At 40.3% G+C, this 25023-nt stretch overlaps 1 protein-coding gene across 1 annotated transcript; it reads right to left on the reverse strand.

Annotated features, from left to right (window-relative positions):
- Positions 1-21272: 21272 nt before the first annotated feature.
- Positions 21273-24913, reverse strand: LOC140315736 (sulfotransferase 1 family member D1-like). The gene is made up of 6 exons (XM_072393325.1): positions 23923-24913; positions 23013-23221; positions 22801-22927; positions 22569-22663; positions 21893-22073; positions 21273-21679 (listed from the first exon to the last, which is right to left on the reverse strand). Exons 1-6 carry the CDS (start codon positions 24185-24187, stop codon positions 21564-21566), a joined length of 993 nt encoding a protein of 330 aa, XP_072249426.1. The 5' UTR covers positions 24188-24913; the 3' UTR covers positions 21273-21563.
- Positions 24914-25023: the final 110 nt, after the last annotated feature.

Consider the following 25023-nt stretch of genomic DNA (forward strand, 5'->3'; position numbering starts at 1 on the left):
TGAGGACCATTAACGAGGGTGGGCACACACTGAAGGCAGCTCTGCATTTGTGCTTTAGTTTTCTCTAGTTAATGCACATTCTTTATGAAAACTGAAATAGTGTTTTCAATTTATACTGCTGTCAACAGTGGGTTTGAGCAGCCTGGAATGGTAAATACTTTGGAAATGATCAAACAAATGTGAAAATAGTAACACAGAAACTCTGAAATGTATGCTTTGAGACAGTGTGCAGCTTGTTGGCCACCACATAAATACAACACCTTTTTAATTGATCAATATGTTCAGAACATGTTATGACAGTTTATTCAGTTTGGATATAAATGACATTACCCAAACAGATGTGTTGGACCAAATTTACATTTTTGAGGCAGAGATGTAGTGTACCGCACATTAAATGTAACGGCAGAAGTGTCGAGGTAAATCAGTTTGCATAGAATTTCATCATATTGAGTAAAGCCCATAAGGTTAAAATGTGCATTCCACAGTACTAACGCATACCCACTTTGGATGCGTACTTTTGACTGATTGTCAAGGTGTCTTGTCTGTTCGTCTTCTGCCCAAACTTGAAAATGGCCTGGTCCACCATAAGTAAGCACGGGCACAACTCTTTTCCTCTTCACAATTTTATTTAGCCATTAGAGGTATAATAGGTTGAAAACCTTCAAATAGAAACAGAAGTTTACATTTATCTCTCTCAAAGGAAATGAAACAATGTTTTAACTCATTTTTAAATATTTTAGATGATGTACCTTTAACTTAAATGGTTTTAACTTGCAATATTTGCCATTTTAACTTTTCAAATATTCTACATCAATGCATCTTATTAAATTACCATAATTTCAGTGTGTAGACTCTTACAATACAGATAAGCACTCCAAAATATACCCTCAGAGTGTTTAGCTCGCATTGACTACTGAAATGCATATTTGGCAAGCAAACTACTATTTCGGCAGAAACATGACAATACAGTTTCTTTTCACATAGGTCATTTTGTTACTTGAAAATAATTAATTCTGATAAATATCCACTCCTTGTTGAATATTGTATAACTTATATCATACTCTAACTCACAAACAGAACATTTATTTTCATTATTATTTAAAATTATTGGTTATTTTAACATTAAAGAGTGAAATCAATGTGTTACCTGCAGCACTTTAAACAGTACAGTATTTTAAACAGAAACATAAGTCAAAGAGAAAATCAAATCTAAGCAGGCCATATCATTCAATTCATTCATTCATTCACATTTTGTCAGTATCAGTCCATACCAGTAGCCTCTTTGTGGTTTCCCCCAAGCTGAACAGTTGCCTGCTGCAGCCACTCTGAAGTACAAAGGGAATCTGTTGGTGCACTGCAGACAGGTGCCTCCACTCAGCTGAAGGAGCTGATCAGCCTGGAGTTTCCTCACCTGAGCTGGGAGAAATGTACTGCTCTACACAGCCTTCAGGAGGCTGCGTTACTGACTGACTGGGGTGAATGATCTGAGACTGTGACTTTGGACCTGACACTGATACTGCATATAAATGACAAAAAAAAAAATGTTTTCAATTGTGATTCAAAACACCCAAGAGAGTTTGCTATTCTTGCTCTTGTGGAAGACTTCTCCAGGTCAGCGAAAGCAACGAGGTAGGCTACAACTCCGAGGCCCAGCTCAGAAGACCTGTCTTGTAGGAATATAACATAAAAAGCTCACTGATTTACATAGAGATGTCTGTAGATTTTTAACGGATTCCCAAGTTTAATCAGAAAAACAAAAAAGCACAATGAATCCTCCCAGTTATGCCTACAGCTCATTTGAGCTATGGTTACAGCCTGACTTGGCCATTTAATTGGACCACCGAGTTCTTTCCAGTTTACATGCATTGGAGCTGATTAAAATGATTGATTAAAATATGTCCAACACCACAACGCTGTGGACTGACTGAGCAAATGTTCAATACATCCTACCACTTCTAGCTTTCTCTGTAGGGGATCATCATCTTCAAGTTACTTGAATGGTGAAACCATTGTCTAATGACACAGCAGTTATAAAATCAGTAGTTTATTAGAGCAGAGTCTGAAGTTGACTAGTTGTCTTAAAGAGCTGCTTTTAAGTCATAGTTACTTAAACAGAAAAATATATGAATGAGAGCAATGTTAATGAGAATTTGGCTGCATTAATAAACATTTACACTGTACTTTAAAAAAAAAAAGATGGAGCTTTGGAGCATTTTAGAGTGCTTAGACCCATTTGAGTCTTATTGAGTGCATAAATGCAAGAATGAGTTGATCTCATCCACATTGTCATTGTGTATTTATTCAATTTGGAGAAGCTCCGTTCGAACAGTTTAGCTCTTTTTGTTTCTAGTGACTTGTAAACATGCTTAATGAGATTAAAAAATCTAATATTTTCAGCACATTACAGGAGAGATTAAGAACAACATTGCAGCTTTAAATTTCACATGTTTAACATGTCTAACTTGTTGGCTTAAGACATGTAAAGATTAGCCTACAATTTCAGATTTCTCGTCACATCTAGGGGAGCAAATTAAAGAAGCCTTTGACTTTGTTGTTTGTTCACTATGCCATGTACAGGGTGCATAATAGTGTTAAACAACAAAGATTAAACAATTCTAACAACTTATTCAGTGACTAGGACTATGACAGACTGACAAAAAAGTTGGTTATTGACTGGTTTCCATCTATTATATTGTGAGGTCTTAATCTCACTGTGTAAAATGCTTTGAGATGCTGTGATTTGGAGTCATGAGCATAAAAATCAAAAGATAATTTTTTTCCACTTACGCTGAAGATAGCAGGAAAACTTAAATGTCAAGACTGAATACAGAATTTTAAAACAAGGAAAACTGCATTTTTGTCTCCCCTAACTTATTCTGCACACAAACACGTAGCCGACAGAAAAAATATATCAGCTGAAGACATGAGGACGAGACAGGCAGGAAGGAGTGAGAGACAGAAAGAGACTCTCGTGACTGGGGAAGACACACCCTCATTCTCTACTTTAAATGACCAAACCAGACCTGCGTGTGTGTGTTTGTGTCTGTCCTCAAATGTCTTACTACACAGACAAACTTGGCTCACGGTCTGTTTAACTGAAACCAAATTAAGAAATGTTGCTTGAAACTATTTTTGTGAGGCAGGTAGTGAAAGGGAAGCAAAACATTAAACTTTTGCGTTATTCTTTACATAATATTGTTTCCTTGCTGCTTTCCTGTTTTACTTTCACGCTGTATTGGGGAGAAAAGAGAGTTGACTGAAACAGAATAGCAATAATTGTTTATCAGCGCTTGTAAACTTCATCAGTCATCGAATCTCATGTGAAAATTCCTGAGAGGGATGATTGAAACACAAAGTAAAACGTGAAAGTTGTGAAGAAAAATTAGCTTTTTAAAAATGTTCTCATGGTCTGATGTGGCAGGTTGCTCGATCCAATGGGATACTTAAAAGTACTTATTGAACACAGACGCAGGTTAGTTAGTTAGTTAGGTCATTAGAATGCGCTCCATTTTAAAACTGTAATTAAGCTTCTGATACATATAGGAAAATGAATATGTCTGACATCTTACTGGAAATAAGTCATAATAGTCTCTAATACATGTTGGCATGCGGTCAGGGTACAGTTTATCTGTAACATCAAAATGCAGGGTTTACGTAGAGCTCAAACAGCGCCACCAGAATGGTTTGTGTGATTGTGCACATGAAAAGAGCAGAGCCGCCACATTGGCTTCACATACATCTTAGTCTATACTTGGATGACGCACTTGAATGTTCTGTTACACAGAGATTATCATAGATTCAAAGAAAAGAGGTTCAGTGTCCAACGCAATTGAAATATTTTCTTTTTGATCAAATTCTGACTTTAGTTTAGTTATGTAAGATAAGGAGTAAAAATCAGATTCAGTTTAAAATAATAAATCCTATTTGTGTCTTATTGCATTTATATGCTTTAAACTGCAAAAATAATCTATCAAGATTCTACATCTTCCTGTTAAACGGTAAAATTCCCTAAAGCTTTGGTAATGTTCTCAGTTAAAGAATAACAAGCTCATTTATGAATCAAATTTGGATGTCAGTAACCAGGAGATTTTAAACTTTTGGTTGTTCGGTTGATTTATCAGCAGGTGAACTCAGGGCATGAGCAACATCATGTTAGAATGTGATTTTTTTTTTCTTTTTACTATATTACTCAGTTGCCTTCTTTTTCTTCCTCGAACAACCTGATTAGAAATAAGTCATAGAACGGAATGCAAACTGTTGCCTTTTATGACAGGCTGGTGCAAATTGTCACTCATAAAACATGCCGTCCATCATGCTTCCATGTTAGTGGATTATGAATGTGACCACACTTCCAGCATTAGGATTTATTACTAGTTTAAATTAAATGACATACCAATGCTGAAGTGATTATTACCAGTGCAGTGAGCAAAGCTGCTTGTTCCTCTCATGTGTAGCTTCTTTTTATGCTCATGTCTGCAGGATGATCACTGTTACAATGATAACAGCTGACTCGGCTCTAAACAAAGGGAGCATTTCCTTTCTTCTCTATTCTCTTAGAATGAAAGTATCAGCGATGCAGCTCGTTGCTATATTTATCCGCCTGATATTTATTTAGAGAAAACTGTAAGAGACATGGCCTGAGGTCATTGAAACCTGTTTACGCCAACCATTGTTGTCACATAAATAACCAATAAACAAACCCTGCAGTGTGCTGATCCTGTGTACACCAAACAGGGTGCATTGTGTGTGGCTATTGTGATCAGCATTTTGTCTGACCCTTGTACCTCCACATATCTTCAGTAGATATAATGGGAGTCAACCAGATGACTTCCTGGTTGGTGCTCCTCTCTTCCTGACTTCTACTATTTCATACAGGAAACTCAGGTGATAAACTCGGCCATCTTATATCTGTCAAGGGCACTGTATCCTCCGGTATCCCCACTGTTGTGGTAATATTAATTGAAGCCATATCTATCAGGAACCCAACGGAGACATCTGGTGAATTGGAAGATAGCAGCAAATACTGGCTGGATGAAATGCAGATACTGCTTAAGCCGGGATCATGCTTGACACATTGGTCAATTCACATGCAATTTGTGACATCAACACAGTGCCATAACCATTTATACCTGCTTGCACACTATTCCCTCAGGTTTGTCATGAACGTGAACTTCAAGGAATTCAGATCAGATGACAAAAATCTGGAGGTTAATGACAAGCTGGAACAACACAGATGCAACAGCGGAGCTGGTTACGTATGGGAGCATAAGGTTAAACCAGCAAGTATGTTCTTGACCTAAGGAGACTCACAGAGCAGACAACTATGTCAGGAGTTAGTGATGTCTGATCTGACCACTTCAACACCTCGTTTCTTTTCTTTTTCTTTTCATTCTGTTGTAGATTTGCTGCTATGCTCGGAATCATTGTGCCGTTGAATGACCCACTTTCAGCCAAACTTTATCTGTCAGACAGATGGCCTCACATTTTACTCTAGAATACTTTAGTATACAGAGGACTAAATGGTCAACTCGATGACTTCAAGGGGTCCTATGGCTGCAAAACAAGTCCAAATCATTAGCCCTCCACCACCGTGCTGGTGGAGGGCTAAACAGTTGGTGGTTTGTACAGATGCCTCTTTACAAACTTGAGTAGTGCTGCCATGTTCCTTTTGGAGAGAGAGAGGCTTTGTCCTGGAACCCTTCCATATAAGTCATATCAGTCTTTTTTCAAATACAGAAAAATAATTTAACACTTTACATGCTAACTGAGACTGTAGAGTCAAGATGTGGCTGCTTGTTTTTTTTGGAATTTCTCTGAGCATTGCAAAGTCTGAGCTTAGGGTGAATTTGCTGAGTTGCATTATGTTAACACAAACGTGAATGCACTAGATCATCTATCCATTTTCTATACTCGCTTTATTAATTTCATAGTCACACGAGGGCTGGAGCCTTGCTCAGCTGCCACTGGGAGAGGGGCGTGGAGGGTACATCATTCACAAGTTGCTAGAATATAGCAGGACCGGCACCGTACCAAAAAATGACCAAAACTTCTGCTTCTACAGAGGTCGTCAGTCTCACTGATTATCAATTGATAAAGGGCTCTTGATTAGCAACAGCTAACCCTCTTAATATCGGTGGAAGCAGTGCAGGTGTAGTTCATTTTTCACACTAGTTTTTATTAATAATGTAATGACACAACCATGTGTTTTTGTTTATCTGTGCTTGTAATTACCTAATTTTAAGGCCCTGTAAAACCAGTTGATTTTTCTTACTATTATCTGAGTCATTAGCAGGAAGATATATAACAAAGCTTCCCTTAAATGCCCCACAGTATGGTGTGACCAAGATAACTTTTTTTAGCCAAAACCATGTCACTCTTCAAATAGCCGCACAGTCTAAACAATCCTGATGCCGCCACAAAGTCTCTCACCACATCTTTCATCTGAACATCGAAACCCACTCTGGAAAATTCAGCTGCAGATGAGAACTTAGCACTTTGAAAAAAGAAATAAATTCCACACTGTTGAAAACACATCATTTGACAACAAGGCATGGGCAAACTGTAATTGGGCCGATCATCGTGAATCTTGATGATTTGACTAAATGTAAACAGCTTAGAAATAGAGTTTTTTTTCATGAATGACATTTTCATTTTTGTTGACTGTGAAGAAAGTGATTCTGCTGGTCATGTTTCCCCCAGTGTTTACAGTTGTCCTGGGATGAACTGGCAACCTGTCCAGGGTGTACCCCGCCTCTCGCCCAATAGCAGCTCAGATAGTGTATTATAACATTAGTGAGGGAAATATTCTTGCTTACTTGTTCAGTTTATCTGTCATCTGAAGCCACTCTGTGATTTAGAAAGACTTGAGCTGTTACTGTACGCCACTCAAATTCAAAATACAATCAGCAACAACAATAGGAGGAAGGCAGATGGTGGGCCACTATGAAGTAAGGTCATCTAAATTTAAGCATCTTTACATATGTGTGAAGACTGGTCAGCATTTTTTTAGACAAGCAGAGAAGCATACTAACATACTAACTGCTTCTGCCTTAATCTGGGAGTGTTTGAAATATTAATTTACATGAATTTAGTTTAGGCCTAATTGAGCAAACCTTCCTCACTCTTTTTTCATGTGACTTGAACCACTTTAGACCCATGTTTTATCAGACATAGGTCAAGTAAATCTAAATGATCTAAATCTATATTCTAATAGATTATGTAAATTGTATATTTTTGTTACAATGGGGCACCTCTCTGGACCGAGGTGGAAGTCGTTGACTCCGACCCGGACAAAAAATACAAATGCAATACTCGACCAGAATGGAAACCTGTTTATTTAACTTGTGGTTTATTTTGCATGCCATCACATGAGTGAATGAATTTATGTCAACAATGCAATAGGCTGCAAGCACTTTGCCAGCAACTGATATTTCACTAGAATTTCCATTAAGGATGTTTTACTCCAAACACAAACAACCTCTCATTGAGCTCTGATGTAGAAAGAGTGACCAAAAACAAAGTAAAATTTATGTTTGGTAACTAACTGACATAGTAGGAATAACTCACAATAAATAGATTAATTGAATAAAAAAAAGAAAAACAGAGAAGAAAAGCAAACATTACATCTCAATGGAAGAATTCGAAGTAGAGAGGATGGTGAGACTTAGTTGAATTGTTATGCTTAAGTGACTCAGAAGTGGTAAACCATGCAGTGTTACTGTAAGCTGTTAGTTGGACTTATCATGGCCTCATCTGTTGACTGAGACATTTCTTCTGTTTAGCCGCCTTCTCGGGGAGATGATGAAGGGAAAAGTGAAGATTTCCCACACAAACACACACAGTTCCCATTTTATTTATCAAACTCAAATGCACACAAACACAATAAACTTTTCAGATCCTCTCAGATAACAAAATCCACCTCACACAACAGACATGCAGCTGCAGCCGCAAGCCAGTGTCTTTAGCACAGAGAACCTCTCCGTTATCTGTGTGACACATGTTTTGTGTCCTAAAGGAAAAAAATCCCAATGTTATAGATTTCCTTTTTCAGATTTGCAGAACTTTAAAACAATGGTCACATATCCATAAGTCACTGCCTGTGAGAGCAATTCTAAAACAAAGGCTGAAAATGTATTTTCAGTCCTCAAATACACATTTATGAATTATATATAATTTTAAGTCTTGCAGTTTTAATTGCATTTGAACTTCTAATCATTTGCTCACAGTTGAATAAGCTATAAAAGGGAAATTTTGTGGGATTGCCCAATATCATAATAACAGTCTTGTCCGGATTTTAGAAGTAGATACTGCAACCTGATGTCAGCCATTGTTTTGTGAGCTGTTGTTTTAAAGCTTGGCTATACAGCAGTGCAGAGGTTGGCAAGAAGGTTCCTGGTTTGAATCTCAACTGTGGCCTTTGTTTTGTGAGCAGTTTTTATGTTCTCCTAGTGGTTTCTCTATGGGCACTCATGACATTCATGTTAGGTGATTCTAAACTGATGGGTGAATATGAGCATGCATTTTGGTGTGTCTCGTGGCCCTGTGATGGACTGGTGACCTGTAAGATGTACTCATCTGATGGGAGTTAGGATAGGGTCCAACCCCTAAAGAGCCAGGGCGAAGAAACCCTCATTTGAAGTGTGCTTTACTTCCCTTTCACATCTCCTTGACTATGTTCATCCTTTATTTGCAGAAACGTTAAGCTATGTGAGCAAGGCATAGCTGAACCCATCAGCCCTCATAACGGCAGCAACAGGGAGGTTTTAGTTGTAAACCTTAGTCGTAGTTTATACTTCTCCGTCATTTCGACAACATAGCTACGACGTCGACGTAGACCCCTCCGCCGTAGCCTGACGTGCACCTCCAAAAAATTCTAAGTTGTAGTTAGAAGTTAGAAGTTCCACTGGATGCTCACCCTTTCCTGAGACAGTAAAAGGATAGGCCTTACCTGGAGCCAGCTTGAGGCAACACCAAATCACAGCTGAAAGTGGAGGTCTCATGCTAAAGGGAAATTTCAGTGCTGTGGCACATACATAACATACACATAACAGCAAGAGAACATTTCTTTAAGTTTTTTCTTAAACAAAAATGTTTTCGACTACTGACTGACTTCTGCAAGAGTTTGAGTTACAACAAGCGAAGCTGGCTATGCTTCTTTGATTTGATTGGTTCTTTTAACATAGATAGTTATGACTTTTCTAATAACCAGTCAAGTATTGTTTTATAAATTTTATGCTTGTTGTTTTCCAAACCATTTCGATGGACAACTTTCCAGATGCTTTTTCCACATTTTGATTACAACTGGCTTACAAATGCTCTTTTCCACTGAAAATCAAAATAAACTAAAAGAAATAGTTAATTTTTTACCTAATTTTACTAGAGACAGCGTAAGACAATGTAACAAATCTATTCTGCGCTCCAGTACATTTCTCCTGTCTTAGTGTTTTTTTTTTTCAATTTTTGACCAGACGTTGACAAGCTGTTAGATAAAATCACTGCCGCATGTAAATACAAGAGAAATACAATTCCCCTGAGTTCTGCCAGCTCTGTGCGCCTGCCAGTCTGGCAATGTGACCTGAAGCTGGTGAAACCTACGTGACTTTTGTTGTGTCTGAACCTCTTTTGGGGATCTAGCCTGTTTATTGTGTTTAGTCTTTTTTGGACTCCCTGACCACATCCTCTTACGCTTTTCAGAGTTGCTCCTACCGTCAACCCCCCCCCCCCCCCCCCCCCTCAAAAAAAAAACACACCCAGCCACTTCTAGGCATGTGCATAGTGTCATGCATACAGGAAGAGAAACGTGCCGCTGAAACAATGGACACATATTTGAAATACAGCCTGGGGCAGAGCTCTCACGGTGAGAAGTACGAGACAAAAACAGAGATTTTTATTTTCCAAATTACATTAAACAAAAATTTGAGGAATATTTAGCTTTAGTTGAATTAGTAATTATTACCTGATTTAATATGTGACTCTTTATAGTTGATTTATTTAGCACTTCTTCATCTCCTCAAGTCTAATCTGTCTATTAAGATGGTGCCCAGCAGATGTACAAAATAGATGTCCTCTAAGGCCATTTGCGAGAGGGCTTTTTGACTGGCCCACTTCCTCCTCCCTTCCAGGCTCCGTGTCTGTGTCTCTACGTGACCGGTCCAGGGTCTGTCAGTGCCAGTGGAGGCCGCCGTGGCAGCAGATAACGCTAACTAGCTTCCTGCCATTACTGCTAATTGCCCCACGGTCAGGAACTGTGCAGACACCCTGGGTGGGGCGTGACTGAGGGGTATGAGTGCCTGTGTGCCTTTGAGAAAAATTCAAAGGATTCACATATCAAAACATTACCTATGTGCATCTGTACTTAACACAGCATAGTTATGTCCAGAAGTTCCATTGGTAGGGCTTTGATAAAAAAAAAAAGGAAGGATAAAGGCAATCTATAGACAGTAGGTCATATGTAGCCAAAGAGAATGTAGATGTGGGTTGTGTCCATGACGGTACAGGAGAGCAAGACTCCATTATGAAAGCTGGCCTAAACAGCTGTGAGCTGGCTGAAGTAGATTAGAATATAGGAAAGCTGTGTCCTCTAGGAAAGACATGGGTGTGGTCAGTCTAAGAAAACACAGATGTGTCATATGGCTATTCACAAGCATCAATAACAAGTAAATTCCAGAAAAAGCACAATCCCACAAACTCATTACCTTAAGTTTCAGCAGCAGTGTGTCTCAAAAAGATAAGCATTGTGACACAAGGTACTGTAGAAACAGACTCATTGTGGTTCATGATGACGCCATAACAAGAAGCTATGCAGCGGTGATGCTTCATGGCTTTCCTGTGTCATACAGACAGGGAGGAGAGGATGTTTAGATGTTGCACTGTATGTTATCACTGGTCCATCTGCAGATGTCTACAGCAGGCTATATGACCCTGGGGAAAGCATGCAGCAGGCTGAACGTGTCCAACAAGGACACCAATGGGAACAATTTAGCCATGCAAATTATTCAGAGGCATAAAGTAAAGAAACCTGCATTAGGGAATGCAGCACTACCTCTCGTTGAGTATTGAGCTTAATTCTTGCATATATACAGAAACTGAAGTAGGATCTAAGCTTAGCTGAAGGACTGAACACAGCAGGAAAGAGTTACTTCTGCCAAATCCTCTTTCCAGAATATTCAAAGCTGATAAGCAGCACTTGCAGGCATTTGACTTCTCATTTGTTTAATCATGCATAAAGCTCAGTATGAAAACAACAATGTGGCATTTGAAAGCACAAGAAACATGGCAGGTTATTCTGTAACTGTCCATCATACAGCAAACACTATGTTACAATTCTGTGCTTATATAGATTGAAAAGAAAAAAAATCATGCCAAAGTAATTGGTGAGAGTTGCTGGTATTTTCTTCTTTGTTTGCAGGAGACAATAGAGTAATCTAGTCATGTCAGTCTTGAACAAAAAGCAAACAAGCCCAATTTCCAAGGTATCAGTCTATTATTTTAAACCGAGGGTAGGATAGAGAAATAATATTTTCTTACATCCACAAAGATATAAGGGAAATATGTTGCCATTATGTGCTTCTGGAAAACTAAATATGCATACTATGTTCCAATACATTTTTTAAACACAAAAGTGCAGTGTCTACATGACTTATGAACTTGATTTAAATGTAATTTTTACCTTTAGGACATTGTTTAAGGGGTCATGAATGAGTGTCTGTATTTTCAAATGGGGGACTTATTGAGAAGAAGGCTGAGATGGTGGATGGCTCAAATATGTCATTTAAGATGACAGATATGTGTTTAACTTATTTTCTTCTCATTTCACATTGGATATCACTGGCCTGTTTGTGAGTCCTGTTACAGCTGTTTCCCCCTATTCTGACGTTATATTTTCTTTGGTTTGGTTTCAAACCAAAGCTGGTTAAACCTGGTTAAAGTTAGGACATGAGATAGCTGAGTAGGATCGGGGAAAATTACAAGGCCTTGCAATAAGTACCAACCCCGTTCCCAGGACATGAAGACACCTAGTGAGGATACACACTAGAGATACACAAGTCTCCAGAAACACAAAGAGGCAGCATACTGTATTTCCAGGAGACTTGGCTGGTTACATACACAGAACTTTAGAACTTTAGAGCTAACACTCATGTATCCCACTTGATACAGTTTCTGGAAATAACAACAGTTCGTCAACACATCAAAGCAACTTTCGGGACGAGTGAAATAGATGATTGGGTAAAATGAATTCAGGGACACCAGTAGAGCACACGTGACAGAAAACTTGAACATTTACTGAGAGCATTTAATCGCTTCTGCCCAATCGCACCCATTGCACCTGATCAAAACCACTGAGCTGGCCTCGCCTGAAGCTACATTATGTAACCGTCAGTGTGGCTCTGGGCAGTGGAAGTCAAAAGACTTATAAAGACACGTCTGACTGATTCTTAGAAAACTTTAAAAAGATTACAGGATCTTCTGAGGACTTACTGGCTATCTTGTGTACTACATGTGTGTGTGCTGATGAGGGCATCAAAGCAGGCAAACATCCTGTGGGCAGCCCAGGGCAGGACCAGTGGGTACAAGGCGGCAGCAATGTGGGTGTCCTGAAGCACATCGTCTGGTCTCATAGATACACACACACACATACCTACACACACACATGCACACACACGAACCGTCTCCCAGGCACAAAAGGCCACCGTGTAATTGAAGTGGTGTCAGCACCCAGGGGACACACACAAACATACACAAGGGCTGTTATTGACCACTTTAACCTAGTTTTTTGAGAAACATTGTGAGGAATCTGAGACAAATATTAAGATAGAAAACAAGTAGGGAGGAGAGTGGAGTGAATTATTCAGTAAATTTGAACTTTTACTCATAATTCTGATGATTCCTTTTTTGCGTTCAGTCCTAGAAGAAGACATCCTGTGGTTTGCCACCTCAGGATGTTGGCATTAGTCAAATGGTGGTAAATGCACGTGAATTTACAAAGCTACCTAAATTAGATAAAAATACGATAAGTCTACGATCAGAGCAGCACATCAGAAACTACTTCAATTATTCAGGCAAAAAAAACCCCATATATGTTACGAAAGTAAATACATTTTTTCTCAATCAAGGAAAGAGAGATTTTCATGAGGTGTGTATTCAGAAATGACAACGAACAGCATGTTAACATATATGTTAAAGTTAGTGTTGTATTATGCTGGAGTAGTAGGAATAATCTTTTTGATTATATTAATTTCTTCAACATACAGACTTGTATTTTGTAACAACATTGTATAAATATTGGATAAAAGTCATTTCTTGTGTTGACTCAACAAAAAAAAAAGAAAGAGCAAAAGCCCTCGAAGCTGATGTTCATTTAAAAAAGTGTCGAGACTAAAATTGTAAGGGTATCAAAGGTTTGCGTGACTGTCCATGTTGTTTTTTCCGTCAGGTGAAAAAGAAAGTACACCATCTTTCAGTTATGAAGTTCTACTGAACTTCAAGATCTGATTTTGATAAATGTCAGAGATAAAATGACTACTCGGATCTGGTAAGTTGAAACCAGTGAAGAGCTTTTATTTTTGTTGACAAAAAGGGAGCATACACTTCAACAAAGATCAAAATGATGCTCAGAGGGCAGTCCTCTGAGACAGCTTCTTATAACATGAACATGGGTGTTGCTACCGCAGAATTTCACTCCAGGAGGTTGCAGCAGGGATATTCACCTGAGGGAGTTGAAGCTGCAGGAATTCCTCCTTATCTCAGAACTGATTTAGATTGTACCCACAGCTGCTCTTCAGAACATCAATTATCACATTATTTACAGCTTGTAAGCGCTTGTGAGATTAATAACTAAATTGTAACTGGGACATGACATTCTATACCATGAAACCAATACATGTGATTTGATAAAAATCATCATTTCCCAATAATGAATAACTTGTTCTTACCAGGTCTTGAAATTATGTAAATTTAACAGATGAATACACTGTGTCAATATTTATTTATTTTAAAACTAAGTCAAAATTCAGTAGTAGTTTGTGAAAGTTAAGTACACACCATGATTCAAAAACTTAGTTATTTACTTGTTTTCTGTCTGAGGTTATTGGTCTGTCACACCATTCTGGCTCTTAGCTTCTTTACAACTTTGCCTCAGTCAATTGAGGTTTACAGCATTTGTTTATATGCAGCTCTCTTAATGTCCCACCACAGCATTTCAATCATTTCTTTACTTCTTCAGTCATTTTATTGTAGATTAGCTGACATACTTTTAATCATTGTCCTGTTTCATCACCCAGTTCCAGCCAAGCTTTAGGTGTTGGACAGATGGCTTCGCTACGAACTCTAGAATACTTCAAAGGAGTTTGTGGTCAACTCAATGACTACAAGTTGTCCAGGTCTCATAGCTGCAAAATTAGCATAAATGATACCCTTCCATAGTTGGTATGAGGGTGTTTGTGCTGATATGCTGTTTGGTTTTCTCCAAACTCAGTCTTTCTCTAATTGTTCTATCTTTAACATTTAAAATGCCAACCAAGGCGTGTAGAGTCTGAGATTTTTTTCAGTCTCTCTGAGCACTACACAGTCTGACCTTCAGGCGAACCTGCTGGGAAGATCGGCAGCTGTTTAGAATGGTTTCCATTAGGGAATAATCATTTTCACTGTAGAATCACTGTAGAATTATGTCCTTTAAATGATTTTGAATAGTCAACTGAAGCAGTCATCAAGAAGACAGCATTAAGAGGCAGTCAACAACTGCTTCTCTAAGATCATTGATGATATTTTGGTATTGTGTTAACAAACTCCAGACCAGCAAAATGACAAAATAATCAATTTTATTGAGGCGCCGTTCACACTTATGATCAGTTTATCAAATGCATTTGAGTAGTAGCACATTGCTGCTACTTGTCCTCTTAACTCCAATCGAAGGAGTAAGGGTGCACTTACCACACTACTTCTGCATTTTCTGATAATGACACAGCGTAATATGTCATGTGTTGTGTTGAGACCTTCTAAGAACCAGTTAATTTTCTAAAATTTTGTTTTGATAATGTAAAATCCATTCACTTTAAACTGCTGGTTAAGAATTCTTAAACTACTGCATTGTCTATTAGGAAGAACAGTATCACAGCTGGGAGGCATATTAATTGAAAATCTATCCAGCGTTTTAAAAAAAAAAAAAATGTATTAGCGGCTGAGGTAATTGACTGCCCTCTACTGGTTAAACATCACAAGAAATTAGTGTTCCACAGCCACTTTTGGTTGAGCTGCTTCCTGTGCAGCTGCTTAGACTGATCCTGTCAACTTTCTAAACTGTACAACCCCTGTAAAAATGATGGAATCCCCACACAAGGAGGATGTTCATTCAGAGTTGTTTTTTTCATTGAATAGCTTTAAATTCTTTATCTGTAAAACATGGCACTTAAAAAAAAAAAAAAAAAAAGAAGTTATTGTGTTGTTGCAGCTCCGCCGTTTTTTTTACGACAGCTTGAATCATTTGAGGACTACATGGACTTCACTCATTAAAAACAATACTCTTCATCAGTCATGTTTCAGTTGACGGATCAGTTTCGCAGGATGGAGCATTGTCATGATGCGTTTTTTTCAACGGATTGAGAACTGCACCATTTGCTGGCCATACGTTAAGATGTCTTTCATGAAAAAAAAGTTTAAATGCTCTTTGCTCTATGGCAAGAAGCACTGAGATGTGGCCTCAGCATCACAAAACCTCATTTCCACTTATGGAATGGAAAAGTGTAAACGAATCCGTGCATTTGCTGTAGAAATGATGACTGCCAGTGCCATCTCCCCTGGTCCTTTACCTGACATCAACCCCATTTCATCAAAGATTTATATGCTTATTTGGACATTTACCAAACAAAAGTTCCAGCATCATCTCCTTGTTCAATGCAGACTTGTGATTCATCACTAAATATTACATTCATCCAATCATCCACAGCCCATTAGTGCTTTTCTTTACCCCACTGTAACCTTGTTTTCTTCTATTTAGATGTTAATGATGGTTTACATTTGTCTTTTCTGTATATAAATCCCATTTCCTTCAGATGGTTTCTTATTATTTGGTCATAAACATTGTCTCCTGTTTCTGACCATTTTCTTTTCTTTTCTTTTCTTTTTACAAGGTATATTGCTTTGACTTTTCTGTCCTGACGCTTTGACATGTTCCTTGATCAACCTATATGTTTCCTCTTTACAACCTTCCCAGTTGCATGTTGTTGAGGATCTATGTTTTTATCTTTTGTTCCATTTTCTTCCTCAATTTCTTTTCTTAAGTTTTCTCCATTTAGGTCTGTAAGACTCTATCCATCCATCATCTGCCGCTTCTACAGGGGTCGGGTCGCGGGGGCAGCAGCTTGAGCAGAGAAACCCAGATGTCCCTGTCCCCGGCCACCTCCTCCAGCTCTTCTGGGGGGACCCCAAGGTGTTCCCAGGCCAGCCGAGAGACATAGTCTGCCCAGCGTGTCCTGGGTCTTCCCCGGAGTCTCCTCCCAGTGGGACGTGCCCAGAACACCTCACCAGGGAGGCGTCCAGGGGGCATCCTAACCAGATGCCCGAGCCACCTCATCTGACTCCTCTCAATGCGGAGGAGCAGCGGTTCTACTCCGAGCCCCTCCCGGATGACTGAGCTTCTCACCCTATCTCTAAGGGAGAGCCCAGACACCCTGCGGAGGAATCCCATTTCGGCCACTTGTATTCGCAATCTCTTTCTTTCGGTCACTACCCACAGCTCGTGACCATAGGTGATGGTAGGAACATAGCTTGACCAGTAAATCGAGCGCTTCGCCTTCTGGCTCAGCTCCTTCTTCACCACGACGGACCGGTGCAGAGCCCGCATCATTGCGGACGCCGCACCAATCTGCCCGTCAATTTCCCGCTCCATTGGTCGCTCACTCGTGAACAAGACCCCAAGATACTTGAACTCCTCCACTTTGGAAAGGATCACATTACTGACTCAGAGAGGGCAGTCCACCCTTTTCCGGCTGAGGACCACGGCCTCGGATTTGGAGGTGGTGATTCTCAACCCAGCACGCCACTCCATACTCCTGGAGCACCCCCCACAGGACTCCCGAGGGACACGGTCGAACGCATTCTCCAAGTCCACAAAACAATGTAGACTGGTTGGGCGAACTCCCATGCCCCCTCCAGGTCCCTGCTGACGGTGTAGAGCTGGTCCACTGTCCCCGATGTCCACGCGAGGCGTGTCAACCAAGACAGCCCTACAACATCCAGGGCCTTGAGAAACTCCGGACGGACCTCATCCACCCCTGGGGCCTTGGAGCTTTTTGACCACCTCAGCAACCTCAGCCCCAGAAATGGGAGGCTCCATCTTCGAGCTCTCCGAATCTGCTACCTCATCTGAAGGAGTGTTGGTAGGATTGAGGAGGTCCTCAAAGTATTCCCCCCACTGACTCACAACGTCCTTAGTTGAGGTCAGCAGAGCCCAGTTCCCACCATACACGGTGTTGACGGTGCTTCCAGAGTCCCAATAGCCAAAAAGCTCCAATAAGACTCCTTCTTCAGCTTGACGGCTTCCCTCACCGCTTGTTTCCACCAGCGGGTTTGTGGGTCAAGGTCAATGTCCCCCACCTCCCACCTGAAGCTCTGCCAGAGGTGGGAGTTAAAGGTCCTTCTGACAGGGGTTTCCACCAGATGCTCCCAGCAGACCCTCACAATATGTTTGGGCCTGCCAGGTTTGATCGGTATCCTCCCCCACCAGCGGAGCCAACTCACCACCAGGTGGTGATCAGTTGACAGCTCCGCCCCTCTCTTCACCAGGACATTCGGCCGCAGGTCCGATGAAACAACCACAAGGTCGATCATCAAACTGCGGTCGAGGGTGTCCTGGTGCCAAGTGCACATATGGACACCCTTATACCTATACATGGTGTTCATTATGGACAGTCCATGATGAGCACAGAAGTCCAACAACAGAACACCACTCACAAACAACAGTCAGGACCTGTCCGCCCACCTGAAGGCGGAGGAAGGCTACCCTCTCATCCACCGGGGTAAACACCAATGTACAGGCACACAGCCGGGGGGCAATAAGTATGCCCACACCTGCTCTGCGCCTCTCACCATGGCCAAACCCTCTCAAGGAGACTGGTTCCAGAGCCCAAGCCGTGCATCGAGGTGAGTCCGACTATATCTAGCCGGAACCGCTCAACCTCGCGCATCAGCTCCGGCTCCTTCCCAAACAGAGAGGTAACATACCACGTCCCAAGAGCCAGCTTCAGTAGCCGAGGATCAGACCACCAAGGTCTCCGCCTTCGGCTGGTACCCAGCTCACATTGCACCGGACCCCCTTGGCCCCTCCCACAGGTGTGAGCCCATAGAAAAGGGGACCCATGTCATATTTTCGTACTGTGTCTGACCAAGCCCCAGTGGCACTGACCCGGCCACCCGGCGCTCGCTGCCGAGCAGCACCCCCAGGCCTGGCTCCAGAGGGAGGCCCCGGTGACCCGCGTCAAGGCAATGAATAGCGTGATCCAATCATTTTTTCCGTCATGAGGGTCTTTATGAGCTGTTCTTTGTCTGGTCCCTCATCTAGGATCTGTTTGCCTTGGGTGACCCTACTAAGGGCTTAGAGCCCCGGGCAATAGACCCACCATGATAAGGTGACAGCTAATGGGGGGCCTGTAAGATTGAAAAAAAAAAAAAAAAGACAGAAAATGTCTGTTGTGTCTTCAACACAATAAAATATAAAGTTACAAAACATTCTCTTTATCAACACATTTACTCAATAAACTACAGATATTCTTAATGTATATAAATTAAACAAACGTCCACAGTATCACCAAACTCACTGTTGCTCATATTATCCATATAAATAAACAAATCCACTAATTGGCCTGAGGCATAACGCCAAGGCCCCCTGCTGGGCAGATAAAACACTACATCTGCAAAACAAAAGGCTTCAACCGCGAGCTTAACTCGCAAACCGCTTCAGTAACGAACGTAGTAAAAATGCATGACTGAAAGTAAACATGTACATCACACAGTAAACTACAATGTTGGCGTGTAATTACTTACAGACAAAGATCTGACCAAGCTCTGTAATGAAGTAGATTTGAGAATGATTTCCGCGCTGTTGCTCGATCTGGTCCGTCACTAAAATGGGTTCGAATAGGAATTATGACTCTGCGCCGCGGGGAGGAACAAGTAAACCTGATTCAAATTTTAGACAAAGCTGACTGGGAACAACCATCATATTTTGCTACCTTGTGAATTTTGTAATCCTGATAAATTTTTTTGACTGACAGTTCCCTTGTTGGGACCTTATCTCCCGCCAGTTAGCCAGCTCATGAAGCTTTGCTGCCAGTACTATCTGCAGACTCTTTATTTATCTTTAGACTTGGGCATGATGAGACATGTTTAGATGTGTTTTCTTTTTGCCTGCAGGCTCTGAGTATTTCTGATTGCTTAGTAGTAACTGTTACTATAGCCCTGTATTAACTATAGGAAGCAGAACGCTCATTTAAAAGGGATCTGTGAACTATGTAGGGACATTGAACCAAAGTTCATCCCTTCTCACTGAGTTGTCTGTGTTGACAGTCCAAGCTAAAAATAAAAATAGAGACATGTCATTGTAATTAATGTTATCCTTGCTGATGTGATTTGAGAGGTTACCTCAAAACAAGAATGTTCAGAATTCTGTAATATCTTTAGGAAAACAAGCTAGTGCTGACATCAAATTAGCAAGGTAAGTTAATTTGGTTTTGACTGGCTTTGCTGAGTATTATTAATTTAATAAGAGAAGTTTAACAGGCTTTTTTGTTGTTGTTGTTGTGTGTATGCGTGTGTGTGTGTTTGGTATGTCCAGAGCCCTACAAAAGATACAAAACAGCTTCATGTCTGGTTTGTCACTCTAGGAAAAGGACATCGACCACAAGGTGTGTATAACTCTTTTTTTCCTTTACAAAACCTTTTCTTTACATAACCTCTTTGCTATTTTATATCAGGAATGTAGGATGACGCCCTTCCACTTGTCTGAACAGCTCTGTAGAAAAACAACTGTAGAGCCTGCGTTCCTAGGCAAGCAATGAAAAGAGCATCACAGCCTGCGCAGCACGGGAAATTAGACCACTTGACCACTTGTGTTAGATATAGCAGGTTAGTTTGGTTGTAAGAGGTTCTTTGGGTCACCCAAATAAAAAAATATTGTTTTTATAGGCAATACAGACTGTGAATCTTGCATGGTCTTAAGATACATGTATGAGATTTCTGCCACAGTTTCGATAATGGAGGAATTTCCAATTACAACATCAATAAGTAATTTAAAGAAAAGTTAATATCCCCAAAACCTCTCAATAATCCACATATCTTATCACTCAATCACGATCTCGTCACACACACGGTCAACATGCCTGGCCACCTAGGTAGCCTCTTTTGCCCACAGCAGTTCCCGTAATGGATCTGCGGCAACATCAGAGATTGTCTTTGTTCCCTTTATTTCATCTTATTTTTGTACTTAATTTGTAAGATAGTAATCAACCCAGTTTATTGCCAAACAGTTAGTGATCGGAATTTTACAATTAAATAATCACAATAGCCTTTCTGTCTATTGCTACTGTTTATAGTTATATTCAGCTTTATCCCACAGAGGTTGTACTCACACTTGACAGAGTATAATTGGCCAGTTTTTAGTGGCTTGAGCAGGCTAACCACTGTCCTCTTCGTGTTCTTTGGATGTGATAAACAATGTGTGTGTGTGAGTGCTGTTTTAGGCGTGTATCTAATGTACCAGACCTATCTAACTCAATAGAGATGCTTTGTCTGACCCAGTTGTTTTGTCTTGCTATGTCATCCTAAAGTCTTGGACCGTTCAAGGACATACGTTGCGTTTGTATGAGTAGAGTGGAAAAGTACCAGCTAGGAACATAGGTTATTTAATAAAATGTAGAACATGAATACAGAATGTCTAAGAACAAAGCCAATTATAACACTTCTCTTTGATGTTATTCATCATACAATTTATTCATTGGAAAAAAACAAGGATTCAAGGATTCTTTATTGTCATTTCGACATGTTAAAAACATGGGGTGAACAAACAATTACAATGACAAATTTGCAAATCTCAGAACTTGATTAACGTGTCAGATTAATAACTATACTTGTGAGCTGATTGTTATCTGACATAATCTGACAACTATCGGCCCATTTAAGCAGCTGACAGGATTTTAAGCATAACTGATGTGCTGATCTGCAAAGATAAGCTGACTCTTAGCTCTGTAGGGGCTGCCCCTTGTCAGTCTGTAGAACACTTGATTCCCAGCTGAGACCCTTCTGTGTGAAGTTTGCATATTCTCCCCATGAACGGGTGGGTTCTCTCCAGGCTTCACCAGGTACACCGTCCAAATATTGATCCAAAAAGTGAGTGTGAGCGTGCGTGTGTGTCTTGTTTGTCTATATGTGGCCCTGTTCAGGGTGTACCATGCCTCTTGCCAGCTGGGATAGGCTTATACTGTTTCCACTGTCCAGTTTGGACTAAATAAACTATGCTGTGTGGTGTCATCAGGAAGTCACAGTAGATGGTGTGTTGAATTATGTTTTTCTTTTTGTCAATCCAGGCTCCATGGCAGAGAGGAGCTCTCGCCCTCCAACTCTTTGTGAATGTCTGTTGTGAACCGGGCCAGTTGCTCTGGGCTGAAGTGGTTCTTCCAATCTCCAGCAATTCCTGATGTAAAAACACACAACAAGAAACAGTTCTGTAAGCACAACAAATCACTCATTTAAAAGCCATTATACTGTATGTAGTATCTAAAAATACAATCAGATGTTTTAGGAGAACATGTTTAATTAAATGTCACTGTTTGTCACCCAAACTATCCTGTCATTGTCTTGTCATATCTATGTGGACTTTTGTAATTATGGACATAGAGAGTCTCACCTTTCCTCAAGAAAGGAGACTTGTCACAGTCCATGTACTCCTTCGGAACCAGGCTGAAGTTGGACATACTGTTGCCCTTCATGGTTTTGAAAGAGCAATGTTCTGCAATCTTCTGAATGACTTCCTCACTCAGATTACGGCACAGGAAGTCTGACATACGCCTGATAGCTGCAGGAAGGTCCTGAAAGAGAAACACGCAGCCTTTTTCAAATGAGCAACAGCTACTGTTTCCTCTAATCTTTGAGCTTTTTATATAATCTGTAACACTCTGATGATAAACAAATCAATTGGACTTTTGGACTTTTGATAAACAAATCAATTGGACAGTCTACACAGAAATTAATTTCTGTTTTCTGTTTCTAACCTGAGCAAAGTTGGTGATAAGAGTTGGTGTTCACCCCATGTTTTTTCAGTGGTTTGGGGGGTTGTACTGTAACAACTTTCAGTTTGGGGAATTCTAGTCATTTTAATACATGAGTCAGGTATGTATTAACTGTATTATTGAAGAAAAAAGAGAAAGAAAAGAAAAACTGTGATCATCTGATACACCGGTAAAAGATACACCTGCTGTTGATTTGCATTTAATGTTTAAAATGTATGAGAAACTCTGGGAGAACTTTCTTTAAGGGAGAACAATGAACTGCTACGGTGACAAAAACTCTTCTAGGTGTTTCACCTGAACCATGTCTTCATATGTGATGAACAGAATTCTGTCTCCCAGCTCTGCTCTTCTGCAACTTTTCACATGGTCTGTCCATTTTCCAAACCAAACTGGAAAACACAGATACTGGATCACTTCATATTTCTAAAAGATGACTTTGTTCCCCTGTATGCCTTCTACTTCAGAAGTTTCATGTCATTCATACAATTCTCTCAGTAAAGTCTATATGTGAGATGTGACCTCTGACCTCTGCCTTCCAGGAACTTGTCCAAGAACTCATCAAAAGTTCCTGGATCCTCAAGGAAGGTGGCCATCTGGTGGAAGTAGTACGAAGACACCAAGACGTCCTTCGGGTTCCTCGTGACATAGATCACCTACAAGTGAGAAAGTGCAGAAATATGTAAGGACATTTTAAGAGTTTACATGTGGAAATGTCAGAACAAATCTTCACCCATTTACCTTGGCTTTGGAGGTGTGGAAGGAACGAGGCATGAGGTTGTAAGGAAAATGTGTTACCAGAGCACGTGGAGACTTTAGCTGATCTACAGCCTTTGCAAAGTTATTAGCCTCCAGCCATGGGACCCGGTTCCAGTTTACAATGGTATGTACTGGGGTCAGATCTCCCCCGTTCAGCACCAGTGGGAGGATCTCCTGCATCCAGACTGTACCTGCAGAAATTAAGCAAAAAAAACAAATAACACGAAAGAGGTGTAGAAAGTGCTAAGTGAACCTAGCATAACAGATTAGACTTCTCTGGATTAATCACAGCTCAAGGTAACTATCACCAATTTCTTGTTAATGAACAGTTAAGTGATGCCATATTTGTTTTACTCATTGTTTCAAAGACAGGCAAAAGGTATACTGAATATGGTGGCTGCAAGGATACGGCTAATGACAGGATTAGACAGGACCCATCAATTAAACAGGACCCATCAATTAAACAATATTTGTGCCTTTGAAAACACCCGATTCCTCGTCCTAACATCTGCTGCTAAGTACCACAAACACGACACTGAGGCTGATTTTATTACTTACAAAAGGTTTACAGTACACACTTTGAAATGATATCCTGACCGCTATAGAGCAAACAGTGGTATTTCTTTGCATGAAAAGTGCTATATACTTAGCTGCTTGTAGGACTGCACCTCCTCACTGATGTGGCACCCAGAATCTACTAAAGCCCCTCACACAGTCACAGCCCTTAATGAACCTATTACCTGGGACCACTTTCGTTTCACCTTCTGCATCTGCTCCAGCGGCTTCTTCAGCCTCTGGCACTTCCAAATCATCTCCTGTTCATTCGTTGCTAAGTTTTAACCACGTATCTGCTATGAGGAAAGTGTATGGAATGATCAACAATAAAACTCACCTGACTTCGGGTACGTGACAACCACAAAGTCATCCTCTGTAAACTTGAACTCGTGTGCAAACTTCAAACTCTCGGATGAATGACTTTGTCTGGGAATCAGAATTCCACGGTACTGCAGATACTTCTCTTCAGAAGACGACATTATGCTGCAAGGATTGAATACGAAGTACCCCCGAAACACAAAAAGATGTCGCTTCACTGACACAGACAGCAGACTAATAGGTTTCCAATAACAGCTGATGAACATCCAGTTCCTGTTCTGCATTAAACAATGTAATAAGTAACAATTTTCTCATTTTAACAGAGTCTTGTCAAATAGTACCCAAGCAGCATGACATAATCGGTAAGGTTATTGATTCACTCATATAATGCAACTAAAGCAATTGTTGCAACCAAATTCCTTGTGTTTCTGTCAGTACATGTAGTTCACTGGCATTTTCTTTTTTCATCACTCTGAATATCCTGACAGGCAGTGAAGAAGGTATCTGGTATCTATTCATACACACTTGTATAGCATAGGCTAACAGTGGGCCCATTTAAAGTCTTCAGTATTTTGTTGATTATATAAATGTACATGTTTTAAAATGTGAATATCTTTTTAACATACATAAAGTCCAACAAATACACAGAAAGTATGTCCTATTCAGCATATATTTGAGAGTGCTGTTGCGTTCTGTGTTGTGTTGACAACACCTCGCATGATGTCAAACATCCCTTAAACAGCTTTGAATAGTAGATGGTTGGTCTGACTAAAAGGAAAGTGAGATATAAAAATACTTTTGCCTCTGAAAATTGCACTTTCACTGTGTGTTCTGCGTTGTACTCAAAGCTGTAATACCACAAAAGTAAATAGCACAGGAAAGGTGTTTACCTCAATAAACAATCAGTTATCATGGTATTTAGTGGTATCTAGTATACAGGTCTTCAAGCGATATAGTTTTCATTTGAGAGTTTCCATATGAAAACTGTATCTGCTGCACACAGGCTGTGGGGCCTGGAATACACTATTTAATAAAGCTCCTCAAGCCTCCTTTATGTCAAGCGTGGTGTGGAGGGAGGACCCAGACACAGAATTTAAAAAAAAAAAAAAAAAAGTATTCA

Source organism: Leuresthes tenuis, unplaced genomic scaffold (assembly GCF_036924035.1).
Source record: "Leuresthes tenuis unplaced genomic scaffold, fLeuTen1.0.hap1 SCAF_10, whole genome shotgun sequence".
Classification (NCBI taxonomy): Eukaryota; Metazoa; Chordata; class Actinopteri; order Atheriniformes; family Atherinopsidae; genus Leuresthes; species Leuresthes tenuis.

Bases quoted from the DNA above. Each gene is read 5' to 3' on its own strand.
- LOC140315736 (XM_072393325.1), bottom strand. From the start codon at position 24,187: ATGCAGAACAGGAACTGGATGTTCATCAGCTGTTATTGGAAACCTATT. The intron at 23,222-23,922 runs GTGAGTTTTATT...TAATTTCTGCAG, and splicing joins TGTCACGTACCCGAAGTCAG to GTACAGTCTGGATGCAGGAG. The intron at 21,680-21,892 runs GTGAGACTCTCT...TTTTTACATCAG, and splicing joins GTCTCCTTTCTTGAGGAAAG to GAATTGCTGGAGATTGGAAG.